The 12,824-nt window shown below is 44.7% G+C and overlaps 1 protein-coding gene across 1 annotated transcript in view; it reads left to right on the top strand.

Annotated features, from left to right (window-relative positions):
- LOC109487607 (myeloperoxidase-like) overlaps positions 1-12,824 on the top strand; it is a 14,322-nt gene extending 1,498 nt beyond the window's left edge. Inside the window, exons 3-12 of the mRNA XM_019791611.1 lie at positions 198-412; positions 1,283-1,462; positions 1,963-2,202; positions 3,916-4,155; positions 5,263-5,418; positions 6,899-7,129; positions 8,012-8,140; positions 10,064-10,910; positions 11,984-12,144; positions 12,655-12,824. Coding sequence (XP_019647170.1) covers positions 198-412; positions 1,283-1,462; positions 1,963-2,202; positions 3,916-4,155; positions 5,263-5,418; positions 6,899-7,129; positions 8,012-8,140; positions 10,064-10,910; positions 11,984-12,144; positions 12,655-12,824 — 2,569 coding nt within the window. The remainder of the gene's footprint in view (positions 1-197; positions 413-1,282; positions 1,463-1,962; positions 2,203-3,915; positions 4,156-5,262; positions 5,419-6,898; positions 7,130-8,011; positions 8,141-10,063; positions 10,911-11,983; positions 12,145-12,654) is intronic.

Genomic DNA, 12,824 nt, shown 5'->3' with positions numbered 1-12,824 from the left:
ATTATTATTATTATTATTATTATTATTATTATTATTATTATAGCCTACTTTTTTCCCATTCGTCTTTCAAAATAGCCTGGTCGCCAAACCTATAATAGCTCCCGAGTCCTACATCCTCTCCGCAAATAGGATGTAGGACTCGGTTTGGTAACCAGGATACTTTCAACATGAATCTTCGATTTTTATTCCAATCGTAGAAGCTACACTTGGGGAGAGCTGATAGGAATCAACTCCCAGACCGTGACCGGTGTTTGTGACGCCACCTCCGTGGAGCCTATCACGTGTCCTACACCAGCCGTCCCAGAGTTCCGTTCGGCAAACGGCCGTTGTAACAACCTGCACAACCCCCTGTGGGGAAGTGCTGAGCAACCCTTCAAAAGAATGACGCTGGCGGAACCAAACTACGACGACGGTAAACAAATGTTATCCTGACTACATCACGCCTTTAATAGCCCTTCAGCCCTTCCACTGGTCAGGCCCCTAGTCTGACTACATCACGCCTTTAGTAGCCTTTCCACTGGTCAGGCCCCTAGTCTGACTACATCACGCCTTTAGTAGCCATTCTACTGGCCAGGCCCCTAGTCTGACTACATCACTCTTCTAGAAGCCATTCCATTGGTCAGGCCCCTAGTCTGACTACATCACGCCTTTAGTAGCCATTCTACTGGCCAGACCCCTAGTCTGACTACATTACTCTTCTAGAAGCCCTTCCACTGGTCAGGCCCCTAGTCTGACTACATCACGCCTTTAGTTGCCCTTCCACTGGTCAGGCCCCTAGTCTGACTACATCACGCTTCTAGCAGCCCTTCCACTGGTCAGGCCCCTAGCCTGACTACATCACGCTTCTAGCAGCAGCCCTTCCACTGGTCAGGCCCCTAGTCTGACTACATCACGCTTCTAGCAGCCCTTCCACTGGTCAGGCCCCTAGTCTGACTACATCACGCTTCTAGCAGCCCTTCCACTGGTCAGGCCTCTAGTCTGACTACATTACGCTTCTAGCAGCCCTTCTCGACGTTCTCGAAACGATGCGTACTGTCTACGGTATCCAGACCGCGTTTTATCTAGAACCTTGCTTTTCCAGAACAATGCGCAGACACAGTTCTGGATAGGCCATGAATACGCGGAGACTTGATATCCAGAACCGTGCCTGATTCTAACTCTAACCAAGGAGGTTAAATACAAGTATTTACTCCTTGCTGTAACCGATTGAGGCCGGCATAGAACTAGATAGGCATGGTTCTGGTCCTAAATTACATACTCTTTTTTTGTCATATTTTGTCAGTTCTTATGACACCCCGAACCACTGGACGTGACGGCACCCCCCTCCCCAGTGCGCGTCTGGTCAGCAGGACCATGCAAGAGGACCTGCGGAAATCCAGCCACGTCAACACCCACATGGTCATGCAGTTCGGACAGTTCCTGGACCACGACATCACTCTCACGCCCAACTTCCAGGAAGAAGGTTCGTAAAAACATGAAATGCAATTCATCTTAATCCAGTGTTAACTGTTGGCTGGTCGTAAGCAGCGGGTTAGAAATATAAAATCACTTACCAGCGATTGCACAGACTACTTACAAGTTATTTTAGATTGTTTTTAGATTGTTGAGTTTTCTTAAGGCAAGACAAATATGTGTTGCCAGGTCTTTCTTTTAAGACACCCGCACTACAAGTTGTGTGTATCTACAACCGCTGACGTTTGCACAATAATGACTAAACCACATATGGCCTCCGTCAGGCAATATTGACCATGGTAAAATTATAATTCGCATCAACCTACAGCTTCGGCTATGGCTAAACAATCCTGCACGAGAATGACTGCATGCATGGTTGGAAGTTAGTATCGTCCATCGTCCCGGTTGAAAGTTGCTCCTCCGAGATATACAGTGCTTTCTTATCTTCCATTGTATGCACCATGCACCATATTTCACATCATATGTCTGCTTTCCTCCGTGTATCTTCAGGTCTCCACTGTACCTGTGACTCTGATGACGAACGCTGTTTCAACATCGACATCCCCTCAGACGACCCTGACTTCGCAGGAAGGCGCTGTTTGCCGTTCGCTCGCTCCCTACCCTCTCCGAACGAAGGGTGCCGCTTAGGCCAACGGCAGCAGCTGAACCAGCTCACCGCCTTCGTGGACGCCTCCAACGTCTACGGCTCCTCGGAAGAAGAGATGGAGGCGCTCAGAGAACACTCTGGTGGTAGGTACACAAACTCACGTAATGGTAGGTCAAATTTCAAAGCCCGGGGCCCGTCCGGGCAGTTTACGGGAACGAACACTATGATATAAAAAAACAACATCATCATCATCGGTCGGCAGTCGATCACACGTCCATTAAACGACCGCCGGTCAGCAGCTAGCTCAGGAATGTTGTCAAGGCTCAGGTCAATGTCCCCCAGCAGGTAAAAAAAAGCAACTAGAGTTCCACGATCTTATACCTTCGCCAAATGATGTTAGCCTGAAAATTTTAAGATTGTGCAAATAGGATCCTATATTGCATCAATTATATCTGTTGATCATATTCTACACCAGAAGACAGTCTTATCTTATCAAAGAATGCCATTATAATATTTCCTCATTAATTATGCAAATGAGTTATCAGCCTTTAAACATTTTTCAACTAACGCCCCTGCAGTTCCAGAGCAAGCAGCTAGGCTGCTCAAACTCGTGTCACTTCATTCCCAGCCCAAGAGCTATCTACCATCTAAACTTCATGACCCTAGCATGTTCAGATCACGAGATATCAAAACCGGAAGTTCAGTTGAAGTACCATAACAAGCCGCTAGGGGGCCCAAAATCTAATCAGTTCTACGTCTTATGAAGACCTACCCACCTATCAAATATCAAGATAATCCATCTAAGCTTTCTCGAATTATGCTGTGGACACACAGACAAACGGCCAGGAAAACATAACCTTCGTCAATTCTTGGCGAAGGTAACAAATTACAGTTAAGTTGAAAACATTCGTCACGAGTATTATTTGTGTATATTATTGATATGGAATGTTAATTTGAAGTTTTTATGGCAGACAGTATACAGTCGATGCAGTGGTTTTAGTTTGTAGGTCACCCATGGGAATTTACATGCATTTTAGACATCCATGTGACAATGACGATTCTATGGCCTTGTTCATATGAAACCACCCGAACCGCGATTCGGATAACTCGCATTCCTCACATCTGGTCCACGCGCCATACATTCAAAATTTGGTATTGCATATAAATAAAGAAATATCACCCCGTAATCCATGACCAGGTGAAGTCACATTGAAATCACATTGCGCTCAGACACAAATCGCGACGCGGGAAAACCGATTCGAAACCACTTCTAGAAGTGGTTTGGGATCGAGGGGCTTTCAATTTGATTTGGAGCGTTCAGATGGAGCCACTTGAAACTTCTTCTTGCCACTTGTGGCTTCGGGGTAAACCACATGTAAAGCGCCTTTACTGACTTCATATAAACAGGGCCTCATTGGATCCATGATGAAAACCGACGAAAATTGTTACAACATATTATATTGTTACAGCAACATACACAATATAACAGTACCCCATACAAAGACAGAGATACTCTATATGTTACTATCATGCCCTGTCAACATTTCCACTTATGTAGGCCAATTTGTACACAATTCAATGACAAAACGAGAAAACGTAATTAATTCCTGACACAATTTATTACTACATTGTATTAATAGAGTTAGATTAGTATAATTAGTGTCTCTCTTTTGTTATACATTGTTTATGAAGCAGACCAGATTCCTATTACAGTTAGTAGAACTGTTAGATATTCTCAACACCACCATATGTGTATGTTAACACCACAAACTATGTATGTATATTTTGCCATACGTTGTACCCGCCACATCTGTTGCGCAATAAAGTTCTTCTGTTGGCTTCTTTTTCTTCTACAGGTGCAGTAAACAGTTGGCATCAGATCGACGGACAGCTGATGAAGTTCGTGTCGGTAGGTCGATCGGGTGTTTGGGGAGTGGATAGTAATGACCGAATCTACTACAGAACTGGAACTTACCAGAACGAAGCCTCTCCGGGCACGGGCTGGGTACGCATCGATGGCGCCCTAAAACAGATCTCTTCCGGAAACAACATTGTGTGGGGAGTCAACAGCAATGACGACATCTATATCCGATTAGGTCAGTCATTGTAAACTTGCACGTCTTGCTTGGTTCCCTGACCTAGTCCATTATCTTTATGACATTAAAGCTGCATTATGTAACGTTACGGCGATAACAATAGTAAATTTTCTCATCATTTCTTGACAAAGTAAAACTAAGGTCCCAATTGGGAAAAGGGGCCCTGGCGGGTAGTTCCCGGGCTGTTTTTTACCACTTTCAGGCGGGACCCCGACGTGGCCCCGCGGGGCACCCTGCGGCTACCGGGCTATTTTTTGACCCGTCGGGGCCCCGATAAGAATTTAATTCTGAGTTAAATTCTACCCGGGCCCCGCTGACAAAAAGACGCCGTGACCTCATCGTGAGAACACCGAGAGGTACCCCTCCGGTTGCCGGCATTCCACCGGGACACATTTCTTACGTCATAGACCAGATGAACAGAATAAAGGTATGTACTTCGTAAACCCGGGTAAAATGTGTGACCTCACAGATCAAATGATCACAACAAATACGTGAATTCTGCATTACGTATAGGTCAATACAAGACATCGTCAGAGAATCTGCTGGGTACCTGTCGGGTGCCTGCCGGATACCGACCAAAGAGGGTGACAAAATTTCTAACAAAATGCTACTGTAGGAAACTTTTAATTGTGACCACGACAGCCGATGCCCGCTCGACTCCTGAACCCGGCCGGGGCCAGCCGGGGCTACATCCCCGACGGGCACCGGCGTAATTGGGACCGAAGCTTAATTTGGATCAACCCTACTCCATTGCAAATACGTGTCATTTACGAAGTGAAGATGCCAAAATATGACGTCCTACGAGTGTGTTTAAAGGTTTCAAACACAGCTGTGAGTCATGTTTGTTTACATTCTGGTAGTATTACAAAAAATGTAACATAATGCCCCTTTAAGATACCGAGAGGAAAGATCCACAGTGTATCAAAGCAAAACAACAGTCTTATTATTTCTGAAGGTTTCTTGTCTCGCCAGCGCAGATGCATTTGTTTTGATTCAATACACTATTACTACAGGAAGTTCAACTTCTCCTCTAGAGTTTTTCAAAGCAAAGTAACAGCGCTAGCACTGATGCCTGTATTTTCATCCAATACTATATTATTACCATAGGAATAAGTTCGAGGTATCCCCAAGGAACTGGCTGGCGCCAGATTCCAGGACAGTTGAAGCAGGTGCATATCAGCCCGACCAGCAACCAGGTGTGGGGCGTCAACTCCTGGAACAACATCTATCGACGGACTGGAATCACCGCAAGCAATCCAGCAGGTGAGATACCGCTTTGAGCTTCGTTTCATTAGGCCACAGCAAGTAATTTTTATGGATGACATTCCCACGCGCATTAATTTTCACCTGATTTTGGACGAAAAAAAACAAGAAATTTTGTTGCCCTCTGACAGTGGTCAACATGCCGAAAATGGGCAAAGATGTCTGTTGCCACGCCGGAAGGTGGATGGCAGATAACTATGACGAGAGGAGACAAGAAAAGGCTCTGATTTATTGTTTTGTATCTTACTTTGATGCAGTGGTATGTGATGTTGGCTGTGTATATGTGATGTTCCCACTCCATTTGTACAATGATTGAGTATGATTGAGTCAAAATTTATCCCTCAAACACCCGAACTTTTTTTGTGACTTTGATGCCCGAACGGGGTCCAAATGGACCCCATATGGTTTCTTTCAAATTTATATTTTTTTTGCATTCTTTCAGTGATCTTTGCACATATATTGGTTAAACATAGTAAGAGGTATATTTTGGCATGATTAAGTGTTTAAAAATTCCAGCTCATTATCATAATTTATGCAAAAATAGGATGAGGCTCCAGGCATGAACATGGGGTTGACCTTTGACCTCATATGATTGTCAAATTGTCAAACCTCTGAAAAGCTGATGAAATAATTCCTGAGGTGGAGGTTTCTTGGCAAACTGCGTAATATTAAAGCAATAATGCTTCCTTGAAGACATATTGAGGACATCCGAACAATTTTGTGTGTAGGAAAGTGCAAATACATTGTGCAAAGACGGTCTTACATAAGACTTCCGTTGTTATTTTTACAAATTTGTGGCGATCTCCAAAAAAATTTAGGAGAACTTGTAGAAGATGTTTATCGACAAAGTCACGGGAGGAATTTTTTTTTCGAATGAAAAAATTTCAGATAGCACGTAAAAATATACGCCTGGGGTCCAAATGGACCCCTTTCGTGTGTTTGAGGGTTAAAAATGTAGGAACCTTGTTTTTTTTCGCCCGCTCGCATTAAATTTGGAATCTGTGGAGGATGTCATTCATTAAATTTACTTGCTGTGGCCTTAATTCCTAACAACTTGTTGGAAATCCAATGAAATTTGTGTTCTTCGTCGATGAAGGTTTAGACGTCCAGGTAATACGATACGTCAAAAAGCAACTGGATATGATTTTGAGAAACGGTCAACGTTTCAGCTAGTATCCACTACCTTTCGTCAGTGACTAAGAGACCAGAGGTGAAATACAGGTTTATAAGCACAAACTATTGATTGATAGATTTTCGCCTTACAAAAAATTGTCTTCACTTTATTTGCATATCAATCAATAGTTTGTGCTTGTAAACCTGCATTTCACCCCTGGTCTCTCAGTCACTGACGAAAGCTAGTGGATACTAGCTGAAACGTCTGGCCGTTTCCAAAATCATATCCAGTTGCTTTAGTAACTGCTTTTTGGCGTAAATTTGTGTTCTGTCTTGACACTTGTACTCCTCGTCTGTATACATACAGGGACAAACTGGCAACAGATCAGTGGGTGGCTGAAATTCGTCTCGATTGGACGAGCCGGCGTTTGGGGCGTCAACAGCTACAACCAGATCTACTACCGCACGGGAACGTCTGGTGATGAGGCTTCAGCTGGACATAGCTGGGTACAGGTCGACGGTAGCTTGACACAAATCACGTCTGGGGACGGCGAGGTCTGGGGTGTCAACAGTAACAACCAGATCTACGTACGACGCGGTGGGCTCCTAATCTTAATATGTAGCTAGCATAGAGTAACATATCATATAAATGTGGTGGCGTCGGGTGGCGTAGTGGTAGATCATTCGACTGTGAACCGGGAGACCCGGGTTCAATCCCAAGTCGTACCCTGAACATGCGCCCGACGTTGTGCCCTTGGGAAAGGCACTTTACACGACTATCCTCACTCCACCCAGGTGTGAATGGGTACCTAACTTCGGTTGGGGAAGGTCGTATTGAGGTCACCTTGTGGCGCCGAATGGCAGCCGCACAGACCCTTGCGACAGTTCCACAAAAATGTAGGTGAAACAAATATGTATCATGTGCATTATGTGTATTATTATGTGTATTATTACCATTTGTATCATCTGATTGTAAATCCTGCATCAATTCAACACTATAAGGCTGCGATTGCACGGGTGATGTTTGGCCAATAAAAAGTACATTGGAAAGTATATGATTGTCTGGAATAACTAAACGTAAGCAAATTTTTACTTAGATCGTCATGATCTTTTTTTCTATTTTGAATTATCACAAGTTGTTTTAAAAACGCACATCCGCAATTTACTTGCTTTTCACCGACAATGTCCTTCTAATGACAGGCATCTTTTATTGCAGATTTAAAAACTGGTGTAATAACAGAAACAATGTTTGAAGTTAAAACTTTAGGTCCAACACAAAAACTTCTCTCACCTAGAACTTTCGACCAGTCACTCTGGTCTTCCTCAGTAGACTGACCCAGTGAAGCTTGTCACGTGGCTTCTTTGAAGTGTGACGTCAACACTGGGTCAAAGGTATGACGGTAGACGATGTCGGCCCCAGTCGCGGTTCAATGTAGGGTGATGGGCCCTGATGTATGTGGTTTCCTTCACCCCTCTCAAGAAGATGGGGGCCGGGAGCTAATCGAAGGAGATCTGAAACAAGTTTACGTCAGCTCTAGCAGCAACCAAGTATGGGGTGTGAGCTCAGCCGGCAGCGTCTACCGAGGGATCAAACAAATAGTTTCATCAGGTTGGTAAACGACTGAATAGTGAAGTTCTTTGATCACAACCATTTATTTTTCACAAGCCGACGTTTCGATGACCATCTGTCATCTTCATCAGGGCAACTGACTGGTTTACTGTGCACTGACGCTAGATGTTACTTGGTGCATAGAGCACTAAAGGTGTTACATAGTTCACAGTGCACTGTTACTTGGTTCACAGTGCACTTAACCCTACCTAGACCGGGCTTTTTTGAGCATGGGGGGACCGGGGGGGGACTCTTTTGACCCCCCCTCAGAACTCGCGAACTGTATGTCATATGACCACCAAATTTTTAGAGGATGGTGTACTAGCGACAATGTATCATATCTACAATTTTTATGTTGTTATGACGTAATATGACGTCATTATGACGTCATTAATGTAATTTTATTGGCCAAAACCGTCTAGATAGGTTTTCCCTAAAAACTAAATGGTATTCAACATAACTGTACCAAAAGTGTTTATGACAGAATATTAGGGTGTACTAAGTCTTATGTTGCCCATAGCAACACCGGTGACGTCATAAAATGACGTCATGCATATTTAAGATATCCGCCATCTTGGATCATCAATCTTGAATTTTCAAAAATATTTTTTTTTTCATGATAAAGCCTAAAATACATTGTAAACACACTAAAGACCTTCATTTAAACCTTTTTTGGAAAGAGAAATGGAAGTATTGATGAAATTTTAATGAAAATAACCTGTATACACCTGTTCTAATGATAGGGTCCACCATCTTGGATTTTGGCCAATGACGTCATCAAATTAGCATAAATTATGCATATTCTATGATAAAATTTACATAAAATTATGTGGGATGTTATCAATATTAGAAACCATGAGTAACTTGACATAAAACCAATAAAAGCGCTAGCCGTTCAGACGCTAGGTGACATCAAAGTTGGCGCGGGCACTTTTAGCCCCCCCCCCTGGTCTAGGTAGGGTTAAAAGCTAGTTTTTACTGTAAACAGTGCACAGTAAACCAGTCAGACTTGCCCTAATGAAGATGACAGACGGTCATCGAAACGTCGGCTCGTGAAAAATAAATGGTTGTGATCAAAGAACTTTGCTATTCAAACAAGGTACAGATTAACACTCCCTAGCGGCTTTGTATCGTATTGCAGCAGAAACGTCTGGTTTTGAGATTTCATGTTCGGAACATGCTATGATGGAGACTTTGGAAGACGATACTAGTAACTCGGGAAAGGACAAATAGGTTTTCATGATTTTCGGAATGTAGGTAGCTTATATATATGATAGTGAACTGATGATCATGGAACGCCAGACATAATTTGTATGTCACTAACGTTTTTAGTCTTAGTTCAATGGTATAACATTAGCATAAGTAATAGTACAGCCTGCACATTTGATTGTTGGTTTATACGATCTTCCTTAAGTAAATGGTTGTATCTCCTTTCCCCCATTTACATGTATTTGTTTTTACTACATGAAAACATTTTAGCACTATGGTTTTGTTGCTCTTCGGATTAAAACAAGATGCCAACGACTGCATCAGTAGCTATATGCCAAATCTTACATGATTTTTCTCCTCAGAAGTATTAATCAATTCATTTTCAAAATAGTTAAAGACAAGACATCTGAGAATCCAAACCTCCAGAAATGTATCATGCTCACAACGACTGTCGGAGAGATTCTGACATGACATTAAAACAGAAATGTTTCGAGTAAAGCTACATAACTTGAAAGCAAGAAGATATCACAATTATGATACAGTTTTATGAAACTTGCTCTTGTTATGTTTTGAGTCCGTTTTCCAACAACGACTTCCCTACTCCGTCCGGACTAGCCTGGGTACCATCCGGATTTTCGCTCCGGATTTTACCCAGAAAATCCGGATGGTACCCAGGCTAGTCCGTACCTCACCATTCGACTTCCTTCTCCCTAGGAGCGCGCGGCCTGCTGAAGTCCAGACCGAACCCTGCAGACGGAAACCAGAAGGAGCTACTGCCCGCCGCCATGGAGGAGGAATTTGAGTGTGACGGATTTACAGGCAGCGAGACGTGTTCGCAGGCTGGGGACGTCCGTGTGAACGAGCAGCCGGGACTGACCTCCATGCACACCGTCTTCCTGCGGGAACACAACAGGATCGCCAGGCGGCTGTCCCAACTCAACCCGCACTGGGACGACGATCGGGTGTTCTTCGAGACTAGGAAGATCGTCGGCGCGCTGATGCAGAAGATCACGTACGGGGAGGACCTTCCTCACGTTCTCGGTCCGGACGCCATGTATGCATTTTACCTGTCCCTCACCCCAAACGGTCAGTTCTACTCTGGCTACAACCGCTACGAGAACCCCACCATTTCTAACGTCTTCGCCACGGCAGCCTACCGGTTCGGCCACAGTCTGGTTGATAACCATTTCCTCCGCTATGATCCGGACTTCAACGAGGCTAGCGTGTGCCCAATTCGGTTGGCCTTTTCTTTCTTCAATCCATCCCCCGTCCTCAACAACGGCCCGGACTCCATCCTACGGGGACTGACCACCCAGCCCCATCAGGACTTCGACCGGTTCATGGTCTCGGGCCTGACGAAGAAGCTGTTTGCGGATCCTCCCGGGTCAGATCGCGGCCTGGACCTGGCGGCGCTGAACATCCAGCGGGGCAGAGACCACGGGCTGCCCGGCTACAACTCCTTCAGGTCGAGGTGTGGCCTCAGCGCTGCGACGGGTTTTGACGGACTGGCGAGGGAGATCCCTGACCCCAACATGCGACAGAGACTGCAGAGTCTGTACAGGTACACAATTTTTTTTTATTCCAACATGTAATCACCAGACGTGGTGACTGCACACTAAAGTTTTATCAACTTATATTAATGCCGCCACCAACACAGGGGACAAATAAATGACAGGGCAATACTCATTTTCACCTGAGTGAGGAAAGTCGTGTAAAGTGCCTTTCCCAAGGACACAAGATCGGTGGCATGTCAGGATTCGAACTCTAGGTTCCGAGTCGCGCACTCTGCCGCTACGCCACACGACCCCACACATATTTCGTTACAAGCACCATTTTCGGAAGGCTGCAACTTTTTTTATGACTCACACCTGTCCTTTTTAGTTGGTTTTCGTATGGTACGGTATGGTTCTATGTGTTCCGTCACTCCCCTGCGACGTCGGAAAGGCAGATCGTTTTCTCCAAAATACTTCCAAGAATATTTTGCCCCCATAACTACGTGAGCCACTACAGGTACAGACTAAAATATTCAAGACGTTTTCTTTGGGTTAAAGACATTTTATAAAGACTGAACCTTCTTCCAGCACTGTAACATGACAGACTTGTTAGGCCACACCTCCTTAATTTTATGGATGACATCCTCTGAAGACCCCCAAACTAGTGCGCGCGGGCGAATAAAAAAAATTCCGACCAAAAATAGAAATGCTACTAAACCACAGGAATACAAAACTGGTATTGTAAAATTGCGACAGTAGCTGGCGACAAGCCGGCACATGCTGGCTTTTTACGGAATTTATGAGTCGGCACTGTACGTATGTACTGACACTGAGTTCTTGAGTCATGGAGCTTCGTCAGCCTGGGTGCCGTCCTCCAGAGTTACCACCGGCTCCGTATTGTCGCTAGCTACCATGGACTACCCAGACCTAGAGCCAGGCTAGAACCTCGGAGGACGTGATCTTTTTTTTTTAAGACAGTCTAAAATCAATGCGCGCGTGGATGTCATCCATAAAAATAAGACGGTGTGGCCTTACCACAGAAAAAAATCCAGCCTGTTCGTGGGAATGATTTTCCTTTGTTTACATGGAAGGTAGTATATGGCCTTTCGCAATCCTTTCAGAAGTATCTTATTGTTTGCAGAAACGTAAACGACATCGACGTGTTCGTGGGGGGTCTTGCCGAAGAGTCCTCGCCGGGTGGTATCGTCGGTCCAACCTTCGCCTGTCTGATCGCCCAGCAGTTCCAGGACCTCCGCAAGGGGGACCGCTTCTGGTTCGAGAACCGCGGGCAGTTTACCGCAGGTCTGTGCACATGCCTTTAAAGGCATCCAATGCGATTTCAAGGCAGCAAAAACTGAAATATTCTGAATGAAGCAATCTTTGTGATAGTGACACATACTGCTTCACATTAGCACATTTGAATCAGTATTTCACTCTTTGGGCTTTTAAAACTGCAGAAACGTTAACAAGCCCCAAGATGAGTCCTTTATTTTCTGGGTGGTACCCTATTAGCTAAAAATCATCCCAGGGCCCTTCCAGTAACAATTTTCCGTCAACATTTTTGGAATTTTGCTCCAAGAGGGTCAATATACATTGGGATAGTGTGGTTTCAATTCAGTATGTAGATAAATGGTTAGAATATTGGCTTTGAAAAATCGGGTTTCCAAGCCCTAAAAACTGCACTGGAAGGACAGGATAGGATCAAAAGTCTAACACTCTCTCGTATTTACCCCTTAATCTAATTATTTGTAATGACCACTGGCACCACAGGAAGGATGATGCAATTCATTTTCCGTTTTCCTGTTTGTGCAGCCCAACTTACGGAGATCAAGAAGACCAGTCTGGCCCGGATCCTGTGCGACAACACGGACGGCACCACACACATGCAGCCGGACGTCTTCATGCTGCCCACACAGCCGGGGAACGAGAGAGTGGCGTGCTCCTCTCTGTCCCAGATGGACCTGACCAAGTGGCAGGAGTAG

This window comes from Branchiostoma belcheri, unplaced genomic scaffold (genome assembly GCF_001625305.1).
Source record: "Branchiostoma belcheri isolate BF01 breed outbred unplaced genomic scaffold, Haploidv18h27 scaffold9, whole genome shotgun sequence".
Lineage (NCBI taxonomy): Eukaryota > Metazoa > Chordata > Leptocardii > Amphioxiformes > Branchiostomatidae > Branchiostoma > Branchiostoma belcheri.
Note: the sequence above shows the minus strand (reverse complement) of the source record. Positions and strands in the feature narration are given on the sequence as shown.